Source organism: Chionomys nivalis, chromosome 14 (genome assembly GCF_950005125.1).
Source record: "Chionomys nivalis chromosome 14, mChiNiv1.1, whole genome shotgun sequence".
Classification (NCBI taxonomy): domain Eukaryota; kingdom Metazoa; phylum Chordata; class Mammalia; order Rodentia; family Cricetidae; genus Chionomys; species Chionomys nivalis.
Genome location: NC_080099.1, coordinates 7321897 through 7347960, shown reverse-complemented (window position 1 = coordinate 7347960; position 26064 = coordinate 7321897). Strand labels below are relative to the sequence as shown.

At 39.4% G+C, this 26064-nt stretch overlaps 1 protein-coding gene across 3 annotated transcripts in view; it reads right to left on the bottom strand.

The window, feature by feature from the left end:
- Positions 1–26064, bottom strand: part of Atp9b (ATPase phospholipid transporting 9B (putative)) — a 196040-nt gene that overhangs the window by 91943 nt on the left and 78033 nt on the right. For 2 of the 3 annotated variants that reach the window (XM_057788553.1, XM_057788554.1), the window contains exons 10-11: positions 23665–23740; positions 15491–15567 (exon numbers count right to left, since the gene is read on the bottom strand). The exons of the other annotated variant lie outside the window; for it this stretch is intronic. In XM_057788553.1, coding sequence (XP_057644536.1) covers positions 15491–15567; positions 23665–23740 — 153 coding nt within the window. The remainder of the gene's footprint in view (positions 1–15490; positions 15568–23664; positions 23741–26064) is intronic. 3 annotated transcript variants of the gene reach the window in all.

Sequence of the window (26064 nt, the reverse complement as noted above, 5' to 3'; positions counted from 1 at the left end):
TCCAACTCACCAGTTTGCCTTCTGTTGCAGTGTGTGCTTCTGAGGGTTTCCTGACATATTATCCTGGGCCCAGCATGACCTCCACAGAAAGTACCTATTCCAAGATTCCAACAGCCCCAGTCCCCCACCCTCAGTGAAGAAATTCAGAATCATTTTTAACGGTTCTGGAATTCTCTATCTCAAGCCAAAGATTGGGGAGTTTAAGTCAGTAGATACTATTTTCTAAGACAGACTTAGATGTTTAGTTTAGATATTTCCAAAAATTCCATGCAAACTCATTAAAATTAGCTATTTTTATCACCCCAGACCTTTATGACTGCTTCTTTAGCCTACATCTAAGTTCCAGGAAGTGGTGAGGGGAATCCTGTGGCATGTAATAAGAAGGCCGTCTTTGATGATCATGTGACAGTCCTGTCACAGGCATGGGCTCAGCTTTACCATTTCCTCACAGCCACAGTGCCATGTATGTTGGGGCTTTCCTCTCCAGTCTGCTCCTTCCTGGGGAGCAGAAGCTCATGGCACTCTTGCTTGCATGGTTCTTGCAGGATGTGGGGTGTTCCCTGGGCTGAGACAGCCAACTAAGGTTGGCTTGAAAGAACTGTGGCACTCCCACGGGGATGCCCACCATGCAGAGACACGGGCAGACATGGCTACTATATGGTTTACACACCTCAGCCCTAGGAGCATTGCAAAAGAAAGGAGCCTACACCCATCCTCAGGACCTGTCTCTCTAATTAGCTCCCCCACTTATGGAGGTCACATGGGGACATTTGTGCTCCTATGCCCATCACTTAATCTCTAAACTCTGCTGTGATTCCCCGAAAGAATTATTTCTTGGATCTCAACAGTATTCAATCCCTCAAAATCAAACTTCTCTGTGCTTAAAATACTAGTGCTAGGGAGGAAAAAAAACCCAAGAGTTTGGCCTGCTTAGGCTAAGATTAAGTATTTGGAAGTCAGTGTAGGCTACATGAAACTCATGTCTATCTCAAAATGTGTGCGCATGTATATGCATGCATACACAGACAAATACACACACCTCAGCATTCAAGACAACTGTTAAGATTTTTAAAAAATCTATTGAGAAGCTCAGTAGCTGAGCACCAAACTCTGTGGTTTCTTTATACTAATGCTTGAAACCCCAGGTTCCCTTGCAGCTTCTGATTATGATTCTGAGCATTTCTGACATGAGAAGTATACAGAATGCCTCACACTAATCTCATTCACATGTCATGAAGGCTCAATAAAAGGCATCAGAGGTTGAGAGAACTCTTATTGAACAACAGGGATCCAGTACTGTGCTTCCTCTGTACCCACCCTGAAAAAACTATGATTAAGCTTTTTTGGTTTTGTTTCTTTTTCTTTGTCAGCAGACACAAAGTTACATTAATTTAATTATATTTACATGGTTATTTTAGTTATACACATAGAAGGTTGTTCATTTGGCAATCTCATCAATCCAGAAACTATTAAAATGGGGGGCTTCATTTATTTATTTATTGGTTTTTTGGAGACAGGGTTTCCCTGTGTAGCCCTAGCTGTCCTGGAACTCACTCTGTAGACCAGGCTGGCCTTGAACTCACAGAGATCCACCTACCTCTGCCTCCCGAGTGCTAGAATTAAAGGCGTGTGCCACAACCAAAAAAAAAAAAAGAAAAGGAACCTTGGGCCTCAGGAGGGAAGACTGCAAAAAAGACGATTGGCACTTTATATTCCATTTAGTAGGAAACAAGGCTCATTGCAATTTCTATACAATAAAGTGATATTGAAAATTATATGCAGAAAATAAACAGCTTTATATCAACTAGTAACAGCAGTGATGGTTTGACCCATATGCAACAACTAGAACTCACCTATAACTCAGATCAACAGTAATGAGAAGCAAACAGACCAAGGGCCACCAAAAATTTCCACCTTCAAAAATGAAAGAGGTAAGGCCAAAGAGTAGTACATTGTGCTTTGAAACATGACTTTGTAGCATTAAGAAAATGACACATGATGTTTCTATATACTCTGTGAGTAGATTATTTTCCTCTTAGGGAGGAAGAGTTAGCTACTCTTTATTTGCTCCTAAAGTACACAAAGGCACGACTTTTTGGAAGAATGGGAATTCTATGTTACATTATCGGTTCAGAATTGGGTCCTTTTCTTTAATGTAAAATCAGTTTTAAAATGAAACTGATGGAGGAAAGAGGAAGAGGGCCAACGGTGGGTGAATACTTGGGCAGCATCACAAATCAACAGAAGCCAAGACAACAGAGCAACCTAGCATACAAATCAAATTATACAAATAGCACAAATAACAGATAATGAAAAATAATGTTCAAGAAATATTGTTTTGTTTTGATTTTAGATAGGGTCTAAATATGCAGCCCATAGAGATCAGTTTCCAGAATGCTAGGACTAAAGGTATACACCACCATGCCTAGCTCACTTGTTTGTTTTAGTAAATAAGGTAATAAATCACCTCTAGATTGTTATCATTTGTTATCCAGGAATGTTTCTCAGAAGAGCTTGGACTACTGTTAAAGAGAGCAAGGAGACGAGTCCAGCCTTCTTTCAGCATCACTACCTGGTGATGCCAGCCCCATGCAGGCTTTGTGCTCAGCCTGCTGGGAGGAAGAGGTAAATCCCATGATCTGTCTCCACCAAACAAGAGGAAAATGCATCATCTGAGGCAGAGACTCAGAGTAGTCATTTTTCTTTATATTGTTTGGAATTAAAAGCGTATTAAATTGATCCATTATGAAGATTCTATTTTCTACATTGTATAATTCAGACCATGTCTATATCTTAAGGCTATGAAACAATTTTTGTAATTGTAATAACAAAACAAATTATTGACTTTAAGTTAAGAAAATTGTTGCTTGAATGACTAAATATTCAACCAAAACAAAACAAATCTCTCTCTAAATTGTGTCATATACAACTTGCTCATTCTCACAGGTTAATGAACTCTCTGGAGCTATGCTATGTTTGTGCTTGTTTTTATTGGGGATGAGGGAAATGTGCCCACAGTGCAGTTCAGCAACTTTATGACTACGTGACACCATTAATGTGAGCCATCAACATTACTGCAATGTAAAAAATATACTTCATGTCAGCATCAATGGCAAAGTTAGCAGGAATCTGGTTATGTGGCTTAAACACTAAGTTTGAGTACTAGGCCTAGACCCTTAAGTCTGTCCATTAATACTAAGGTTACTTAAGTCAGAACACAGTTTAAAAGAACGTGCATATTGGATGTGATCATAAGTCACTCCTCAGACTATTTACAGTGTACGCTGTCATTCTATTTACAATGTGCAAAATACAGGAAAAGAGGCAGGAGACAAAAACACTCTTTGAATTAGCCTCTCACTAAAGGCAATGTTGCTTCTAGTTCTCTACCAAGAAAAATACAACAGACCTGCTAAATGAGAGGTTAGGTGACACACTTGCTAGTAGTTCCTTCCCCTAGGTGACAACCTGATAGTAGCTTGGTGGTGGTCGTGGTGGGAGCTTTGAGTAACAAAATCTGAGCATAGTTGTCTATGGGAAGATGGATGCTATCCTATGGTGTGTCAGCCATTTGCATATATATTCCTTTAAAAAACAAATACTATTATATATTCACCATTAGCCTTTTTAAACATACCTTTCATTGATTTATGCAATGAAACCATTTTATAATGGTTAGTAAAGGAAAGAAAATAAGCAAGGTGAACTGGTACAAGACAGCAGAACTCAAATATACAGAGATATAGGCTAGTGATAGTAAAGGGACTACATATATAAGAACATTACAGATATTAGCAGTTTCACAGTGTAAGGGAAGAAAATTACTGTACAGAGAGGAAACTAAACAAACCCTGTAGACCTGAACCAGAACTGGAAGTATGTCTGATTCAGTATACATAAATAAGAAATAGAATTTAATACATGTATGCACACCCATCTACTAACTTAACCATCCATTAACTCATCTGTACACCTATCTACATACCTGACCCCTCCTTCTTTCTCTCTGCTGTAAGGGCCTGACACACCATAGCTCAATAGCAATGACTATGCCCCACTCCCAGAACTTAATTTCTGAATGCCACTCTTTGATGAAAGGAATGTGGGGTGATCACAGAGCTAAGAAAGAAGATACAAGAGGAGCCAGACACATCTTTAGTGGAAGAAAAAGCATATTCAGGGTGGTGCTCTTATAGTGATAAGACAGAACCTGCTTCAAAGGTTCCCACAGGCCAAAGGAAAGAGAAAATGGTTTCCATAGAGACCACTCTTGGGAATATACCCAAGAAATGCCCTATCATACAACAAAAGTATATGCTCAACTATGTTCATAGCAGCATTGTTTGTAATAGCCAGAACCTGGAAACAACCTAGATGCCCTTCAATGGAAGAATGGATGAAGAAAGTATGGAATATATACATATTAGAGTATTACTCAGCAGTAAAAAACAATGACTTCCTGAATTTTGCAGGCAAATGGACGGAAATAGAAAACACTATCCTGAGTGAAGTGAGCCAGACCCAAAAGGAGGAACATGGGATGTACTCACTCATATTTGGTTTCTAGCCATGAATAGGGGACGTTGAGCCTATTATGCATGATCCTAGAGAAGCTAATTAAGAAGGTGAACCCAAAGAAAAACATTTAGGCGATGAAAGGAGACAGAGACGAAGACCCACATTGGAGCACCGGACTGAAATCTCAAGGTCCAAATCAAGAGCAGGAGACAGAGCACGAGCAAGGAACTCAGGACCGCGAGGGGTGCACCCACACACTGAGACAATGGAGATGTTCTATCAGGAACTCACCAAGGCCAGCTGGCCTGGGTCTGAAAAAGCATTGGATAAAACCGGACTTGCTGAACATAATGAACAATGAGGACTACTGAGAACTCAAGAACAATGGCAATGGGTTTTTGATCCTACTGCACGTACTGGCTTTGTGGGAGCCTAGGCAGTTTGGATGCTCACCTTACTAGACCTGGATGGAGCTGGGTGGTCCTTGGACTTCCCACAGGGCAGGGAACCCGGATTACTCTTAGGGATGATGAGGGAGGGGGACTTGATGGGGGAGGGGGAGGGAAATGGGAGGTGGTGGCGGGGAGAAGGCAGAAATCTTTAATAAATAAATAAATAAAATAAATAAATAAAAAAATTAAAAAAAGAAAGAGAAAATAAGCAGAAATCCAATGAAGTAACAGATTACATAATTCCTCAAATAAGAGCAAGCCAGAGTTTGCACAGGAAAACACAGGCAGAGCCTGGTACCCAACAGCAAGTGCTCATTGTCTATGTACCCTATAACATTCTCTCTACTAGCAGAGTGCTTCTACAAGCATGCATGACAGTTTTATAGAAGATGTGGTCACCATCTCTGCAACTACTATTAACAGGTAAGAAAGAGCCATTTTTATTTATTTTAACTTTGTTCTGCTGTCCAGCATCTATCAGCTGTGTGATGAGCATTGGATATAAGAATGCACACGGCACAGTTCTGCTTCCATAACATTTAAAACCTTACGGAAGGCAGGGATAAATAACTAAATAATTGTCCCAGGTGGATTGACCTTCAACCAGCATTTACTGAGCAGCTAGCTTATGCAGAGTGCCAGAAACACCAGGATGACTGGATAACCCAAGCCAAGAAACTGGTAGAGGGGGCAGAATAATCGCAGATCTACACAAGTGTGTGACTAAATGGCACTCAAGCTTAGACAAAGCCCCTCCAAGAAAGGCAGTGAGAGTAAGGAGAGGAGGGGTGGATGGAGGGAAGAATGGCTACATAGCAAAGAGGTTACTGTTTGCTATCAGAGCAATGATAAGCATGTGAACAGTTTCAGGAGGGAACAAACCTTATGTGAAAATATATCAAGGGTTCTCTGCACAATGAGCTGCAGGCTCCTGGACCAATGGAAAGGCTGTCTATTCCCTTATAGGCTGACTGGCAGGGTCAGACACCCCTGGACAGAGCCCGACTCCGTGCCATAGAAGGGGTCTTTCCCCAATCCCTAGAGTGAATGAGAGAGGCAACAGAAGGCAGGCAGAGTACATGCTCAACAGAACCCCACTCCACCCCAGTGGACTTTGGCAGGGAGCCATGATAGTCCGAGCTATCTAACTGACTGCTAGCTCCAAATTATTTCCAGAGAAGTCTGCTTCTGAACCTACAGCATGTGTGTGACCCATTGATTACAGGTGATGGCTATTAGAAGACTTCTATTTACATAATAATGGGCAGTAGGGGACAGGGTAGGGTGGGCACAGAAACCGGTCCAGGTCAGCATCAGTTGCTCACAGAAATCTTCTGGCCTGAGAGAGGTGGCATCATGCATTTCTCTGAGAATGTGAGTAACAGAGAGGGCTCACCTCCACTCTTCCTCTCTAACAACAGGTTCCCTCTCCTGCCCACTGCACCACACTCCACAATCTTGTCTGAGTATTGCCCTGCCTTACTTTCAGACCATGTCATCAGAAATGTATCAGAATGATCTGGGAGAAGAAAAAGTTACTTTCACCAGAAATGTGAAAAATAAGTATTATCACAAGCTCCTAACAGTTTTCAGGGCCTCAGGGTAAGGAATCAAGTAGTCCAATAAATGAATATAATAATGAAATTGCCTACCTGCTTAAAGTAAAGTGTATGCTCACAATGCAAGCAATGCTGTGTGTGGCTGTGATGCCGCAGTGCGCAGGGCACATACTGGTAACCTGGGTGCCAGTACACTTCAAGCACGGGTGTTTCTTGCCTACTAGAGGGCCTCATGGTTGGCTTGATGATGGTTCACATTTTCCTGGTGAGGCTTGGAAACACTATGGTTTATTAATATCAGTAAACAGTTGTGAAGAAGGCATCCAGGTCTCTCTATCCACTGAGACCGGCCGCAACACTAGGTTCTCCCCATATGGCTCTTGCTGAAGTAGAGCAGCACACATTAAATTGGAGAAATTACTACTCAGGAAAGCAGCTGTTAGAAAAACAAAGGGGTTTTACGATGGCATACAACTGCAGAAAGACAAAAGCAAGCTATTCTAATGTAATGTTTTACTATAGATCAAGAGGACTCTTAAAATATTAATAAATGGTCCTTTTTAAAATAAAAAATCCATTTTCCAAAACTGTCTTGGTATTTCAACTGGGAACATAACCGCAGCTGACTCTATTTTGTTCTATTGTCTGAAAATGCCTTCGCAACAATCCAGATAACGAGAGGCAGCTCCAATTCCCGTAATGGTACATGTCACCTGTCTCTCTGTCAATGGGACATCTGAAAGCATCTTTTTATTAGAAACACAAATCAATATGCCCGAGGGATTACAATAACTGCTTGAAGCAATTTGTATTATCATTTCATCCTTGATGCTCTTGCTCTCAGCAACTTATTATTATGAACGGCATGAAAATGGCAACCTGTCACGATTGATTTTCCTTAACCTTCTCTAAGAATTTTTCCCTCTTAAATGTAATCAAGTATCATTTTATTAAATACATCTAAGGCTAGGTTTATAAAGTAGTCCATTACTCAAGTTGTAGTCCTTGTAATTTAAACTTTCACCAAATTTCATTGTGAAGTTGCTTAGTAATAAAAACTTTTTATTTGTTCCAAGTTTTATAACTTCCAAATATGAGTAGAGTCACTCTCCGGACTAAGCCCTATGATTAGGGCAAGTTTTCCTCCATCTAGAAAAAGTAGAGAGCTCTATCTCTGTCTGGATGATAATGCTGTGCTCTTGAACTCCAGTGACCCCTGAAATAAGCATAGAGCTCTGTTTCCCAGTTCTGAGAGTAAGAAGGAATCTAAAAACCACATCAGAGTTATAGTAGTCAGAGTTGCTCTACTTACAGATGTCCTGACTGACACAGGACCTTTCTGGAACAGACACCAGAGCAGAGGTAACCTCTAGTGTGCACCAGCACCACAGGAAGAAGAAGGCCTTTGTTTCGGATTTAGGAATTCTCACCTATGAGTTTGTATTTCCAGGTCCTACATGGGGATAGGGTTGGTGCAAGCAGCCAGCCATATTGCTGGCACTACCAACTGCAGGGCTGCACTTGACAGCCCAGTAAAGCAGAAGCAATGACAGACATCCCATGCTACAGAAAATGGATGTCAGGTCAGAAGTTAGGCATATTTTATCTATATTTTAACATCAAGAAAATGCATAAAGGCTTAAATGCCAGCTACCTATAACCCTAGAGAAAAAAAAAAGGAACTGGGGTGTCTCAGGTCCCACCTGTACTTCACAGTAATGAGGTTACTTTCCCTATTGGCATATGTCACACCAGACTGCAGAGCTGGCTTTTTATTTTTAAACTACTAGAAAGAAAACAAACAAAATACAAGGTGACGAAACAAAGAGAAAAGGGAAATTGGCCAAAGATATTTGAGTTATTAACTGAGGCGAATAGCAAGTTTAAAAATAGATTTATGAAATTATCAAGGAAACTGGGTGAAAATTCAATGTCCACCTGCTAGGTTGTGCAGATACACCAGCCTAACTGGGAAAGTTGACACTCTGACTTGAATCCAAGGAGAAAGAGGGCTGGTGGGAGCTGGTGCCCTTCTTGGCATAGAAGAGATCTACTAGAATAGATCTACTAGATGATCTACTAGAATAGATCATCACCAAGAGCAGAGAGCCTGGCAGGCTAATATGACTTTGGGGATTGATAGTGGGAGGTCTGAGTACAAGATAGTTCTTAGGAAGGTCCCAAGTGATGACCTTTGTGGGTACAGTGGGTGTGCACCGGAGGGTATGCATTAAATTTCTGCTAGAACCACAGAGCACATTACAAACTGTCGTTTGTGACAATGATTATGAGTTCATTGCCAATTTCACAGAATCTAGAAGAGATGGGCCTTTGAGCATGCCTGTGAGGATTATCCTGCTTGACTTGAGTACAGAACACTTGCACACTATGGTGTTACCACTCAATGGTGGAGACCCTGAACTGTGTGAGCAAAGAAAGGCATCTAAGAAGCAGCTCTTTCTGCATTTTGACTGTGGAAGTAACATAATCACCCTCAAGCTCCCAACACCAGCACTTCTTGGTCATGATGAACTGTACACTCCTAACTGGGAGCCAAAACAAATCCTTTCTACCTGAAGTTGATTTTGTCACGGTGTTTTATCACAGCCACTGAAAATCAACTAAGCTAGACGATAATGTTACTCTCAAAGTCTAAGTCACAGACAGAAACCTGCTAGGGAGCCACACTCATGGCAAAAGACAAAGTCAAATAATGGTGCAGGTATCAGTGAAGTGCCAAGGATGAACAGGGGTGAAAGCACAGAGAGGTGACAAATGTGGGAGACCTCATCTGTGAGTCAACAAGCAGCAGAACTGCTAAGCTGACTCTAAGTCATTAAAGGGAGCCAGGTTTGAAGGCTTCCTTGGATAACAAAACTGAAGATACGAAAATTCTTGGAATGGTAGTCCTATGTCCTTGTTTGTCAGCAACAATTGCTTGAAAACACATTTATTTTATGAGATGAAGAGGCAAGATGGCTTCTCAAAACATTCACAGGTTAGTATCCAGGACACCATGATACCTTCACTCCACAATTCCTTTCCCTGGCTGTATTCTTCCTCGTTACCAAGTGCAGTCTTACTTTCTGCTGTGGGTTGTCCATCTGTATATGTGTTGCTTTTATTGGTTAATGAATAAAAGTTGCTTTGGCCTACGACAGGGCAGAATACAGTCAGGCTGGAAGGGATATAGAGAGAGAATAGGCAGAGTCAGAGAGATGCCATGTAGTTGCCGAAAAAGACAGATGCCAGAACCTTACCAGTGAGCCACAGCCTCATGATGATACACAAATTAATAGATATGCCTTAGTTTAAGATATGAGTTAGTTAATAAGAAGCCCGAGCTAATAGGCTGGACAGTGTTGTAATTAATATAGTTTCTGTGTGATTATTTGGTCTGGGTGGCCAGAATACGAAAGAGCAGAGTCCGCTTACAACTTCCTTTGGCAGCTATGCCTGTGGATGACCATTTGCAGTGCTCTTTGATCTTTTAGAGGACTTATAATCTCCAGCCACATGAGGATTCTGGGTCGGCATAGTTAGCTGTGCCTATCACCTGCTGGTCTTCCTCTAGGGCGGCAGCCCTCTTCTGATAGCTTCTCCTGTCAATCTGGAGACCTGGATGAACCGGCATCCATCTGTTGGTGTCCTGAGCTGAGGTTCTTATATATGAGATTATAAAAGGCCTTTGTTCATTTCTACTATGGCACTGTCATGTAATTCTAAGAGCTATATTGTTCGAACTGCTCACTAGAGTCAAAGCTGAGTGGCTAGGCTTCAATCCCTGCTCCTGTGGGGAAGTGTGCTGAGCCCTATCCAAGTTTCCTGTCAACTCGGCTACTGCACCAGCTATTGGCACTCACTACCATCAGGTCAAGATTGGTTTTCCTTAGCACCTTAACCTCAGGAGTCCCCCAAAGTCCCACAAGTTAGCACAGTTTTCTCATATGCACACCATAATGAAAGCAGGATGTCACCCAAGCAGGAAGAGAGTGGTCAGGAAACACTATGTGCTTTTCTTCTATGTGCTCAACCTCACATGAACCCTCTACATCCAGGGAGCCTTGGATGACTGCACGAGGCTTGATCTTTCGGGAGATGAGTATTCTCCTTCTTGATCAATGCCCTTTATACCCTTCTCTGAGAGCAGTGCCAGAACCTGTGATGCTAAGTCTTCTTACCAGAAAAAAAAAAAAATCAAATCAATAAAATCGTCCTCTTATAGTGTAACCTTTTCCTCCCTTAGTTTCTTCTCCCTTCCTCACTCCCTCTATTCCTTCCTCTCTCCTCTCCTTTTCTTCTTCCTCCTTCCTCTTCCTCAAAGTCTTTTATTAACATGACTTCCTCCTGGTTTGGCATCCTGATCATAAAACATGTTAGGCTCCCTTCTCTTAACCCTGAGCCCAGTCCCGCATCATGACAACCACATCCCGCAGTCCCCCTTAAGCTTCCCTAAACCTGAGAACCCTACCTGAATCTGGAAAATCTACTGCAACTACCGAATTTACTAAAGTGGACCAATATTTTTCAGACTTTTAAGTCTACTAACCACTCCCCCCTCCTTTTTTTTAATCTCAGTGAATCCTGCAATCTTCACCAATGCTTATTGCTAAGTCCCACTGAATAAAATGTTCTCTTCACTCAATTTTCTTTTTCCTTCATTATTTCCTTCTTCTGCTAAACTTTTGAAACTAACATTCTTTGGGACTCCAGTTTTTTTTTTTTCACCAGTTGCAGGACTCCAAGAAAATATCATTCACAAACAACTCTAAGTGTACTAAGACTACTCAATAGATATCCTCTCCCACTAGATCATAGGACAGGACTGTACTTTCCTGATACCTTGAACTCACATAAGACCGCTGAATTGCTTTGGCCAAAGAAATTAGTCCTATGTCATTCATAGGTAAAAGTCATTAAGAGACGGTAAATGAGATGCCAGTCTTTATCCCTGAGGCACCATGATGAGCGAGCTAGATGGAGTTAGACACAAAATATGTGTGGGCCTACTACAGAGGTCACCATAGTTTGTAGAGTATGGCATGGGTTAGCTCATCTTGACTGGTAAGCACTTACTCACTTATTCAGAATTATGCATATTTCAAGCAACAACTATTCTGCTAGCAATGAGCTCCACAGCTGAATCTTGGCTAATCACTCTTTTAATCAAGGTCCTGTGCTTAGAATCACTGTCAGAAATGAGAGTTCAAGATACATTTGTTTGCTGGATGAAACCCAGTAAAATAGGAAAATAACCTGATTTTCCTCTGCAATGTTTAGTTTAGCTTGCACTAATCTATGAAATATAAAAGCTACAAAACACTGGAATACAGTGATGTGGAATGTCCCTCTGTATGCTATAAATATGTTTTTACTACCATTGGTTAATAAATAAGTTGCTTTGGCTTATGGCAGGGCAGAAAAAAACTAAACAGAATGCAGGAAGATGGCGAAGTCAGGTAGATGCCATGTAGCAGCCCAAGAAGAAAGATGTGTGCTAACAAACCACAAGTCTTATGGTAAAATAAAAAATAATAGAAATAAGTTAATTTAAGATGTAAGAGTTAATAAGAAGCCTAAGCTAATAGACTGAAGAGTATATAATAAATATTAAGCCTCAAAGTGGTTATTTTATAAGTAGCTTCAGGAACAGGTGGGTGGAGAAAACCCAGTCCAGGGGGACCAGCGGGATGGGGAACATTTCTAGCAACAATAAAGCTTTCAGAAAACGTCATGCACATAGCAAACATTCGTTTCTGTCTTCTGTTCTGTAATTACAGTCGAATGTCACATGTTCTTTTTCATTTAACATACATCAAACCCAGTAATTTCCCTGAAGAAATCATAGCTGTTTTGTGCACTGTAGCCTGGCTCAAGTCCTTTCTGGAATTTTACTCTTATAAAACTAGTACTGAGCACTTGGAAAGACTTCACTGCATATAGAAACACATCTAATTTATTCCTCTCTCGGCTTAACTCCCAATTTACAAATAGGTATTTGAATATGAAGCCTGAGAAATACCCCCCAGAGAAGCCTCACTGTACGTAGACTCAGTTGCAGAGAGAAAGCCCTCCTGAGCACTCAGGGTCCCCAGCAGTCATCCCCACTGGCATGTGACCTTCTTTAGGGACCCACTGTGTGGATATGCAAACTCAGACATGAAGATGCAGATGTCAGTGAAATAGCAGAGGTAGAAGTAGGTGCACAGAAGGGACAAATTTTGGGGAAAAACATAAAATCATTTACAAAATGATTTTAGGATTAGATTTTAGAAAATCTTAAAAGTTTTAAGATAAATGATTTTTAAAAAAGATTCTAAAAACTATCCACAGTGTACTAAGTGTTCTGCAGACCTCAACTGTCACTGCCATGAGTGTGGCTAAAAGGGGAGACCTGAGTACCAAAGAAGGCCCAGGTGGGACTGGCTGAAGAGCACCTTTATAGCAGCCTGCAAAGGTTCTGATGGGACCTGGAACACTCTAGTAATATCCTAATACCAAGGAAACAAGAGAAGGCTCACATCACTGGCTGAAAACACTTGATGTTCTTTCAGAGGACTCGGGTTTGTTTCCCAGCATCTACATGGTAGCTGATAACCATCTTTAACTTCAGTTCTAGGTAAACTACTGTGCCCAAAGAGGCCAGAGCGGGTATCAGATGCCTTGGGACTAGAGTTACAGTGATTGTAGGAGCTGGGAATTGAATCGGGCCCTCTCTTTAGTTCCACATATGATGTCTAAATACGAATCAGCAAGTATTTTTAAATTGGAAATGAAGACTGAGACTAAAAATATTTCATGTCACAGGACAGCATTAGGATATGGAATATGGCTGAGTGTGGTGATGCACACCTTTAACCCAGCACTCTAGATGAGCAGCTGATCCCCATGGGTTTAAGGCCAGTCTGGTCTACATAGCAAGTTCCAGGCCAGCCAAAGCTACACAGCAAGACCCTAATAACAACAACAACAATAATAGCTATGCAGTATCTACTGAGCACTTGTTAGAAATCAAGTTCTTTACTAACAATAATACGTGCAGGGGATAACTCACAAGCACATGTGGGCACCATCTCTATTTTACAAATGTGAAAATTAAGATGCAGAATTAAGCCATTTACTAAGTTTCGAACCTGGTCCATGGCAAAACCCAGATTCTTCCTCAGTTGACAAACCTCAAGTGACAGAATCCTTAACCATGACTGTAACTTATCTGAACCACAAAGAGCCCATGAAATGTGTAGAGAATAAAGTTGATAAATTGTAGACAATAAAAAACAACAGGATGTAAGTTCAGCTGAAGAATAAGGTGGAATTTAAAACTTTGATTAAAAGGTAGCTTTTAAGATATTAAACTTACTGTTTAAAATTAAATTTCTTCTCAACATCCCCATACATTCAAAAGTAAAAACACAAAAAAGCTCTTGAAGTTGCATATGCATTGGAGTACTCTACCTGTTCTTGTGAGGAAACAGAACAGGTCTGAAAACGTGTATAAACACGAGCATCATTCTATAACTAGCTTACTGAACTGAAATACTAAATAAACTTAACACAACTTTAGTTCTATTGGTGAAGTAGTGACTAAGGTATATTTGATAGCCAGAATAGAATTGCTAATAAACCTAAAGGGAACAGTAGTATATACATACACATACATGTGCATACACACAATATCATTGAATTTTAATCTGGTGAAACTAACACTGAACACTTGGCAAATTCTATCATATATACAAACTTTCATCAATCATGTATCTATCAGGTTACTACTGTCTCTTTCCTCCTTTCCTTGCTGTCTGTCTGTCTGTCTGTCTGTCTGTCTGTCTGTCTGTCTATCTATCTATCTATCTATCTATCTATCTATCTATCATCTTTAGAGTCACACACAAACACTTGGAGACTCATAACTGATCAGTAGTGCTGGGGGAGATTCTCTGGCAGGCCCCACTAACATCAGCATGCACAGAGGTAAATCTGCTGTAGTGGAGATGGGCCATGCACTGGGGCTGATGATGTTTTCCTGTTTTGTTTGTGTTGATTTGGTTTTGAGACAGGGTCTTTATTATAAAACCCACTCTGCAGCCCAGGATGGCCTTAATCTTAGGATCTTCCACCTGCCTCAACTTCCTAAATAGTGGACTTAAAGACATAAGGCACTACATTTGGTTTGTTTCCATTTTTTTTGAAGGACTATTTTAAAAATAGTTCTGAACTGAAGAGGTGGATTATATCATACCAGACATGCACATATATTTTTAAGGGTGTATTTCATTTCTACTGCTTAGTAGAAAATTTTCTAGCAAAAACCAACTTTCACTATTACAAACCTACAGAATAAGGCAAGGATAAGTGAGAACTGTTAGTTTTATTTAAATACATATGTTATATATATTTCAAATAAACATAAACTGAACAGTAAGAATGAGTTTCTCATTCAACTGTACTATCGAACAACTGAGTTCATTGTGAACAATGAATCAACCACACAGTAAATATTAGAATTCACACTGATTTTAGTCGTGATTTAACTTATATATTGATTGCATAAGTGATAATTTTAGGAGTGTGACCAGGAATCTTTAGGTTTTCAATATGCATCTGAAATGAAACAAACAACCCAGATTTAACAACTAATATTATCAAGAGAAATAATATTAAAGATTAACAGAGTATTTTAAAAATAAACCATCAAGATAAAGAACACAAACTACAAAATAAACTTGAAATGAGAAACCAAGAATTAGCTCTCCAATATAAGGCACATGAAACTAGGAGGAGGCAGAGGATGTTTGATGAGAATGTACACAAACACAGGGACTCATTACAACCACCAGCAATTGAGTCTAATTTTAATATTAAATATTAAGCTACATAAATGAGCTGTTCGGGACTACATAGACTTTCTTACTGAAAGGAAAAGCAAGTTGATGAAAGCAGGCACTCCTTAGTCTAGCCTACCTTATTTTTTGGATTGGATGTGTTCATTACACTTCGAGTCTCTTTTCCAGTATAAATGACAACACCTATTACAGTACCTGCAAAAACAGGAAAGTGGTCCTTATAGCAACACTTGAAAGCAGAGATAACACTTTCTAATGAACTGTCGTGATAGAAAATATACGATACCATTTGAGCTTATACACATTTATCCAACAGTCTATTTGATTTGGTTAGTTCAAGAAACTTAACCTTAGCTTTTAAAAAGGACGTAGATGTGAAATGATTTGTTAAACAATACAAATTTGTCTGTATATAACACTAAAAATGTATTAATGGTCATGTTCCATGACAATGGAAGTGACATGGCTTTTCCTTACTGCCTACAGAAACAGTAAAAAGTTCAAGTTAAAATGGCATCAAAAGGCTATACTATTGCCTGGCGGTGGTGGCGGACGCCTTTAATCCCAGCACTCGGGAGGCAGAGGCAGGCGGATCTCTGTGAGTTCGAGACCAGCCTGGTCTACAAGAGCTAGTTCCAGGACAGGCTCCAAAACCACAGAGAAACCCTGTCTCGAAAAACCCAAAAAAAAAAAAAAAAAAAAAAAAAAAAAAAAAAAAAAAAAAAAAAAGGCTATACTATTAACAGAAAAGCACACTGTTGGACCTCAAAACCGTGGGCTAGGAGACAGAGCTCTTCTGCTTGAGTACTTTCCTGTGTGTGTCAGACCAGCAAGTGTCTGCTGCTGTTTCAGATGTTCATCATCAGACAACATCAGAGGACCAGGATGTTTCTCAGTGGAGCCCTGGGCGAGCAAGTGCTTAGAAACACATCAACTAGGCAAACAAACAAAAACCCACCAGAAATATAATTTTAAAATATTTGATTTCAGACTTAGAAGCTACTCATTTCTTTAATGGATATCTATAAAAAGTTTAGTTTTCTAAGTTAATAGGGAAAGAGGATTTTTTAAATTTAAGAAAATGGTAGTCTATGCTAAAATGCTGAGAGCATACATACATAGACTGCAAAACCTAAAAACCATGGATCTCCACATCACATTTGTACCATTTATGTCCTAATTGTCTTTCAAATTTAAAACTCTTGATATTGAAAACATAAAAGTAGGAAGACATTTATACATATACATATATTATTGAAACTAACATCCAAACAAAATTAACTCTTAACAATTATATAAAAATTGTTTTGCTTCAGAGGCAAAGGAAAAAAGCTAGTAAGCTCAAGGCCAGTCTGGAACACACAGCAAGACCCTACCTCAAAAGAACAACACTCCCAACACATATAAACCCTAGATGCAGCATTAACATATGAAACTTAGCAAACTATAAGTTAGGACCCATGAAGTAAATACAAGCTACTATTTGGCTCCATCATTTTGGCTCTATCTGAGCACTAACAGCAACATATGGCACATGATATAACTTAAGCTTCTGCTTCAGCAAGCCAGGAAGGGCAGAGCCACATGGTCCACAGCAGCAGTACACAGCACAGAAGCTATAGAGCTTGTAGCCCTGGCTGTGTATCACAGAGAAGCCAAGCTCTAGAAAGGAGCGACTGGCCGACAAGGGGCATGGAGCTCACCCAGAAGCACAAGGGTTGTCTCTGTATCATGATCCACTTACAGTCTACACAAGATTTACTTCTAAGATTTAGTGTATAGGATATTAGTACTATATGAAGTAATACTATCAGAAACTTTCACATAGAAAAGTTCATACCAAAGAACTGTTTCAATATTAAAAGAATAAAATTAAATGTTAAATATAAACTGATAAAGATTTTCTTCCTATTTGCCAATTTTACTTCTTCAAAATGTAAACTTGCCATTATTGTTGAATCATCACAACTGCACAACAATGCAACTTAACAGCAGCAGAACAAACAAGTGTCAAGAAGCCTTCAGAATGATCCATCAAGCTTTACACCCCTGTCCTAAAAACCAAGGCAGATTCTGAACAATGTAGATTCTAGGCTGGTGTGATTTACAGTATTCAAATTAAACAAAGAAATGCAAGACTAACAAGAAACAAGGCATATATAACACAATTCCTGATGTTGTGTAATGTGTTAACATTAGCTAAAGGCTCTCATTGTATTTTCTCATTTGATGGTTGCTAAAAATGACTACTCAGTGTAATTAGCTTAAGTGCATTATTGTTCTGAGCCTCATGCTTTTTAATTACTTGGAATTGCTTGAATTAGTCCATTGCTATACAAGACATTCAGTTCTCTTGGACAAGGAGTTTGCATCTATAGAATGGTGTACACTAAGACCATTGTACATCCCGTAGAAAGAAGAATGGGAAAGGAAGATGCCAGTCTTGACATTGAGTCATGAGAAGATAAGACATGACATACTCCTGTACTGCAGCAGATAAACAGAAGACAAAATATGACAGCTGTGAATGTGTTCAGATTTCCAGGGAGGGGGCATATAAGTGAAAGAATTTCAATCCATATTTGTAGTAAAAAATTAAGCTATCTTTCTGGCTCCAAACTGAGAAACTTTAGTAAATTTGTAAGTATGTTTGCATGTTAAACTCCACTCACAAAGAAATTTCTATCAGGTAGGTACAATGTAACAAAATCCCTAAGGGCAATGGGATACAAGGTCTAGAAGTGAATCACAATTTTAGCTGTTTGCAGCAAGAAAATATTTTAAGACTTATGAGTACTTAGCCCTGAAATATACTCATCCGGTCACAATCTATATCTTTGATTGACTGAAGTCACTTGAAAACCACAGTAAAGATTCATATGCTAACTGTCCCACGCATGGTTGGTGTAAGCATGACACAATGACTACTGACTAGAAACCCAGGCCACGGGCTGGCCTCTTGGAGTGAGTCTGAAGATCACTGAGTGGTCCATCTGTATGACTGCAAATTTCAGGTCCGTTATACTTTCATTTGAGGAGGTTGGTTATTAATGCTTTGGCTATCCTATGGCCTCTCTGCTATCCATATATCTAAATGTCATAAAACAGCAATTCCAAATAAATAGTTGAGTTATATTTTAAAGTAAATAACTTTTATATGAAAATTAAAGATGTTAACAGCATCAACCTTTGGGGGAAAAGATATTCTTCATATAAATATTTAACACACATGAATACAAAATCTAATCAGGCAAATAAAACTGGCTACTCTCATTAATTTTCAATGACTGGACTTTTACAAAATTTTCAGTTGTCACCTTTTAACCAGAGGTTGACAGCATGTGGAATTTACTCATCAACCAATGATTATAAATTCATAATCATTTCAGGTGATCTGGGGAAAATTACATATAGTTTCAACAAACTGATTAGTGGCTTTGAGTTAACAGATAGTGAGATGCCTACTCAAAAAACCCAGACAGAGAGTGAAAGAGTTAGTGTGCACTCTACGTATGTGAAAACATGTTAGACAAAGTACAGACAAAGATTGGTGAGGCTTCCAGAACCTGGGAAATAATATAAAGACAAGCCAGCAGGACCATGGTAACCAACCAGAACCTAACTACCAGTCTTGACAGAGAGTCATTGATAAGGAAGGTTTACCACCAGGCCCAAGATTGGAAAATGGGTAGCACAAAGGAAATAATCACTTGTTATTTAGACACCAGGTATATACTGACTGGAGCACACTTGAGGCCGGGCCTTGAGAAGTCAACATTAGACCAAGGTCAGGGACTCAAAAAAGGACACACACGAACAGCATCTATGTGTAGACTCCCTCTGGTCAGAAACAAAGGGAGAGAGACAACAGGAACAGAATCTAGGAGGATAAAATTATAGGAAGAGACACAGGAGATTTATAGCTGGATCAAAAGCACACAGATTGTGGCCTTTAAAAATTATCAGGCTCACACCATGCTCTAGACAGAATTCTAATGTTTACCTCCTCTGTTCATACAAAATACTGCAGTGAATAGGCAGTTTGTAGGAGTGTCCACCTACATACTGGTTCTTGGGCTGCAGTCAATTGCTCCATACTTCTCATGTCCTTAAGTGTCGGGGAATATTACTTCAACTATGTGAAAATATGTTATGTTTAGGTTACTTTAACTATGTAAAGGTGTATTACATTTGTTTATGCTGCATTTATTAAATGATGAAAGATGTGTTGTTTGCTTGCCTAAGGCACCTGATTAGTCTAATAAAAAGATGAACAGCCAATTGCTAGACAGTAGAGCAACAGGTGAGGCTGTCAGGCAGAGAATAAGTAGGAAGAGGAATCTAGTCTTAAAAGAGAAAAAAGAAAAGAGAATAAGGAAAAAGGAGGCAGGGATGTCCAGACCCAGCAGGCCAGCCACACAGTTGGACATACAGAATGAAAGAAAGGTAAAAAGCCCCAAGTCAAAATATAGATGAGGAGAAACTGGTTAATTTAAGTTATAAGGGCGAGTGTGACAACCATAAATAAGGAAGAGCATTCATAATTAATAATAATCCTCCATGTCATGATTTAGGGCTGGTTAGTGGCTCCAAAAGAAAGCATGCTACATTTAAGCATTATTAATCTGTAAACACCATTAACCACAATCTTTCTTGGTTGATATTTGAGTGACTTTCTACAGGACTGTGGTCTTTTTCCACTCAAACAATAAATTTTAGCAACCTATGCATGGCTAGAATAGGAATATATCAAACTACACACAGAAATCAGCCAGACTTTATTCTGAAAATTTGCTGCCATAACTATGCTACTTAGACAATAAAAATGAATTACCAGGAAAATAAATTAGAAGTCAAGCAAAAGAAAATACATCTTTATTTTTTCCTTTATTTTGGTATTAGTAGACTACACCAAATGCCTATAAATGTTTACAAATATTTATTCTCAGCTTCTTCATTTTTCATAATACTTCAACTACTTTTGGAAGCCCCATCTGCATGTATGCTACATCACTGTATAAGTAGCATATATAGAGGCAGAGATCCTGGACAATCCAATCTGTGCACATACATTATCATACATTGCTTCAGAAGGCTTGTTTTTAAGTTTAGAGCAACTCCATGTAAGGACTTGCGTTTCAAAGCAGTGCTTCTCAGCCTGTGAGTTTTGACCTTTTATGGGGGTCGAACAACCCTTCCACAGGGGACACCAAAGATCATCAGAAAACAGATATTTGTATTACACATCAAAACTGGAGCAAAATTATAGTTATGAAGTAGCAATGAAATAGTTTTTTTGTTGGGGGTCACTACAACATGAGGAACTGTATTAAATGGTCACAGCATTAGAAAGGTTGAGAGCCAGTGATCTAAAGGAATAATGTTCTCTGAGTCAATAGGGACACTGATGCACAGAGCAGCATAGAGTGGTCTCTCTTTGGTCACCTGGCATCTTACTGCTTTGTGTAACTTGAGTTGCTAATCCCAAACTTTTAAAACTCTATGACAGAGAAAAAGGCCAGAAACAACTCCATTCTAAGAGTTACTCTGGGGTTAGGGATGCACAGTGCAGTGGCACAATGCTTGACTACTATGTGCCAGGCCATGAGATACAGAAAAAACAGCACAGCATAAAAAAAGTTCCATGAAGTCTCACCAACATGAACAAGGATAACACAACAACTGGGAAGGTTCACAAGGCCTAAACCCTAGACAAAGAACTACAGGAAATTAAGGAATGCTGAGAGTGGAAGAAATAAGTCAGCTTCGGGAAAGAGCACACCAATTAGGTATCCAACACCAAATGGTCAGACCAAGAATAGATATAATTACAAATAAATAGATATAATTACAAACTGTATTAATTCTTAGAAATACAAACACACACACATATGTGTATATGTGCAACAACAGTTAAAGAAAGGACATGAATCTGAGAGGGAAAGGGGAATATATGCAAGGGTTTAGAGTGGGAAGGGGAAGTGATATAATCTAATTTTGAAAAGGTGCCATCCTAAATTCAGTCAAAAGAATTCTAAACCTGTGATCACTTACAGAGAGATAATGCTCAGGTTATTTCCAGTAGTCTTGGATTTGCAACATTCCTAAGGCCCTATGTTTTTAAAGATAGGAGGAACTGTGTTAAAGTATAACAGCAGTAGGAAGGTTGAGACCAGTGCTCTAGAACACCCTCTAAGATGTTCTAAAGTCAACCCCATCAAACCCAGTACTGCAAGGGACAGTAAAAATGAAAGGGCTGAGAGGTGACAGATATGATGATGCCTATGTTAATGTCTGTTGCAAAAGTATTCAAGAAGCAGCTACTGCACGCCAAGGTCATTCTGAAAATGAAAGTCAAACAGAAAAACTATGTCCAGGAAATCCTACAGGACGTCTCAGAAGCCTTAAGCTCAAGTTGCTTCTGTCTCCGAGAAGAAAGGCCACAAATCAATATTATACTAGGATTTGGTGTCAACAGTCTAATACATATTTAAAACAGAAATAACTAACAAAATGTGAAATATTTAATCCCTTAATGACTATCAATTTAACACCATAAAAAGTATGATTATTGACAGAAAAATTTAAATTCTGGGCAAAGGTGCTTAGATGTCCCATAATGCAGACGTTCTCTTATAAACAGATGTTGAGCTCAGTGACAACACGTGTACTCTAGTCTGGTGTGAATGCTGTACAGCTCTGGCCTGACACACAGGGGCATTCTGCTGCATCCTTCACTCTAAGGAGCACAACCAGTACTGGCATCACCTCACTGAACAGGGGCAGGGCTCATCAGACTGCAGGGGTTGCAAAAGTCGGAGGGGGGATGAGGGCTTCCAAAGATGCTATGAGCCCCTTTCTAAGGTGACTTCAAAGACCCCGAACCTGTGGTCTCCAGAGCTGAGGACCCAGCATTTCTACTCTGAGATATCTCTGCTTCTCTATCTACAATTTTACAAATATATGTGGGTATCAAAATATGAAACAATTCATAAAAGTAAACTTTCAAGATTCTCAAAATTTGCCTCCATGTTTGTTTGTAAAATATGAAATAGTATAATAAAATTTTCATATTTTAGCCCCAAATGTGAGTATCTGTAGTTCTCTAGGGCTGTGGTGTAAACAGGACCCATTTAAAGAAAGGATCACAGAACTGCCTTCCTGTCTGATATCCCTCTCTTCCCCTACACACACATCTGGGGCCAGGCGCAGGGACCTCAGCCTTCTTCAGGGCACTGTGTCCTTTCAAGCACAGGCCTTCTCCCACCTGTCTTTTGACAGAAATACTCCCACAGTTGCCCTGTCATCCACCACACCTGGTCACACCTGATAATCCATTTTAAACACCTCTTCTTCAGAGAAGTCTTTCTTAGACCATGTTTGTAAGACTCTTGGCTCACATACTTTCATAAGACATGGTACTTTTTGTGGTATTTGGTATAGCTAAAATTAACTGGACTGTTTTCTTAATGCCTTTCCTACCCACCAAAGCTGTCTATTGACAGGTTCCATTACCACATCATTCCAGCACAATAGAAGAAGAACTGACATCTTATTCAAAACTGCTAAGTGCCCTTTAGTGTCCCTAGGCTCCCATCTTCTCTAGTATCCTTTTCCCTGTGCTCCCTGACACCAAGCTTCATGCCTGGTACTTCCTTAAGGTCAATTAACTACTTCTGAGATTCCCTCCTAATATCATCATCATTGATGTCAACCTACTTCTGACCAGGTGGTAAAACTTTGCATTTCCAACATATTCACAGAAATTTATTTGCAAAACTGTCAACTTAAGTAACCTCCTCTTTAACCACCAGTATTTCACAGTCTTCCAATTTCTCCCAAGCAACATTCAGACCTTCCCTGCTTCCAAAGCCCTGGCTAGTCCTATCTCTTCTGACCTGAATGGCTTCACCTAACCCTTCACTCTCCTACATTACCCAATCAGTCTCTTCTAGGTTTTGTCAACTGGACAAAAAGTGAGTAAGAACCATCAAAAGTTATTAATAGTCTCGAGCCCTCATCAAAGCACACTGGTGAGCATCAAGTAACATATGCCCAACATAGAGAAATGGCCCTTGCTCTACAACAATGGGTAGACCACACTCATGCTTCTGGCCTTGTTCTGCCATGAGGGACTAGTAACCCAGGCCTCTCCACAGACTCCCAACTCTATCTCCTGGTTCCTCAGCTTCCAGTTCTTAAATCCCACAGGGAAGTTTAGGAAAGCTGTTTTAGAATGCCTGGACAACACTAACATCCTATCTGTGAGATCGATGCAAACTTCCCCCTTACCTGATGCAACAATGGTGCTTGCCCACAATGTGTTTTCTATACTGAGACTTTCATGAATGGGAGGGTCACTGTCTTCCTGTTCAGGGAGAAAAACAAAACAAAACAAAACTGGAAAATTAGCAATGTTCTATTCACATTTTAGGTAACTGCAGTGTTAGAAAAGAAGCATACCCATCTTCTATACCCAACAAACTACAAATATAAGTTTCAAGGGGAATATAAAAAACTGAAATTACAGTTTGATTCATCTATGCATAAACACTTCAGTGTTTACATTTATAATAAATAATTTTAAATTTTCATAGGTGCACTTATGGTATGCTGATTATTTGTAGAGAATAGGATAAAATATTTTTTTAAATGCATGGTACAAGCAATGCTCCTAATTTGAGATTCACTTTTCCTGGAAAGTTTAAAAATTAATATTAGCACAGACATAACCATGAGTAAACAATTTCGTAAGTATGGTAGAATTTCCTCTCCTAATATCTGTCAAAGACAAGGGCTATTCTTTAAAAGATAAATATGCTCATGAACAGCAAAAAATGCTTCTGTGAATATTAGTAATATCATACACAGGAAGAAGAGGTCGCCTCTTGAAGCCCCCTTTTCAAATACAATGTGAGATATTTTTCATTAATCAGAACTTAAATACAAGCTGTTTGTTGCTAATACACATGTGAACACCAAATGCACCCAAATAGCAATACTATGATATGTAGTAGCACATACAGTTTAGTTTTACATGTACATGTTTCATGCTGATGTTCAGAGATAAAATATAAAGCTGAGAATGTCACCCTGCTGTGGGTTTCTCCTCTGAATGCTGTGAATACTCTTAATGAATAAAAAAACTGCTTTGGACTTATAGCAGGGCAGGGAAAACTCTGAATGCTGGGAGAAAGCAGGCAGAGTCAGAGAGAAGCCATGGAGCCGTTGCTGGAGACAGATGCACTGAAACTTTGCTGGTAGGCCATGACCTCGTAGTGTACAGATTAATGGAGATGGGTTAAATTAAGATGTAAGAGTTAGCAAATAAAAAGCTAGAGCTAATGGGCCAAGCAGTGATTTAATTAATATAGTTTATGTGTGGTTATTTTTGGGCTGGGTCAGGTGGCTGGGAAACAAACAAGAAGCCTTTCCAACAAATTGGCTCACCAACATGGTAGACTAAATCCATGTAAAACCTGAAAAAGCTGAAAAAGTAATCCTAGACACAAAAGAACTGCCAATATAGGTGGAACTGTCTTTGAGATATCCTGCTTCATGGAAAAGTCTGCTGGATACTATGGGTCTTTAGGCTGAAGATGGATGCCCCACTGGTACAGAAGAACTTTGGGTGAATGTCCAGGTAGTGAGATGTTTCTGTCAATTCTAGAGTTTTGAAAGTTGCTTATAATGAACTTATTGTTTACTTAGGTAATATTATATCCTTCTGGAGTTTTTGATGGAGTTAAAGAATTGATAATTATAGTTTTCCTTAGTTATGATAAAAGATAAAATAGATATAAATACTATAACTGCAATTCTTGCTTGATAACTATTTTAAGTAATTTTACTATGTTAAAGTTAAAACATTCCTTTTTATTTAAACAGAAAAAGCAAGGTGATGTGGGATTCCCCTCTGTATGCTGTAAATACCATTAATGATTAAAGAAAATGCTTTGGACCTATAGCCAGGCAGAACTTAGCTAGGTGAGAAAAACTAAACTGAATGCTGGGAGGAAGAAGGCATAGCTAGGAGAAAAGCCATGTAGCCTGGCTGGAGATAGATGCCAGAACCTTTCTCAGTGAGCCACAGGGTCGTGGCGATATACCGATTAATAGAAATGGGATGAATTAAGATATAAGAGTTAGCCAATAAGAAGCTAGAGCTAATGGTCCAAGCATTGATTTAAATATTATAGTTTCCGTGTGATTATTTTGGATCTGAGCTGCCGAGCAGCCAGGAAACGAACAAGCGGCCTCAGTACAACATTACCCTAATGAACAGCTTCTGTCCAGACTGTGATTGTGGGAGACTTGCTGGAAGATCATAGGAGCCCAAAGATCTGAATCTGACAGTGACACGCTGCAGTAAATGGCCCCAATGTCTGCACAGAACAGCTCACATTGTGTCAACTGTTAGAATTTTTCCCTAAAACAGCAACTTTCACAGGATCTTTATTATAACTTGATAATCTGCTATCAAGACACATTCCAAGATAAAGAAATATGGGAGAAAACAGAGTTTTGACCTATGGGTGTGCCTTTTCCATTAATTGATCAGGCCATCTTCAAATGGTACCTTTTTCAACCATCTTGCTAGGAAATGAATATATTTGGTACAAAATTATCTGATTAAAGATAAGGCAGGGAACCTAAACTCTTATTTCTACTTCAAAAATATTACCAATAATG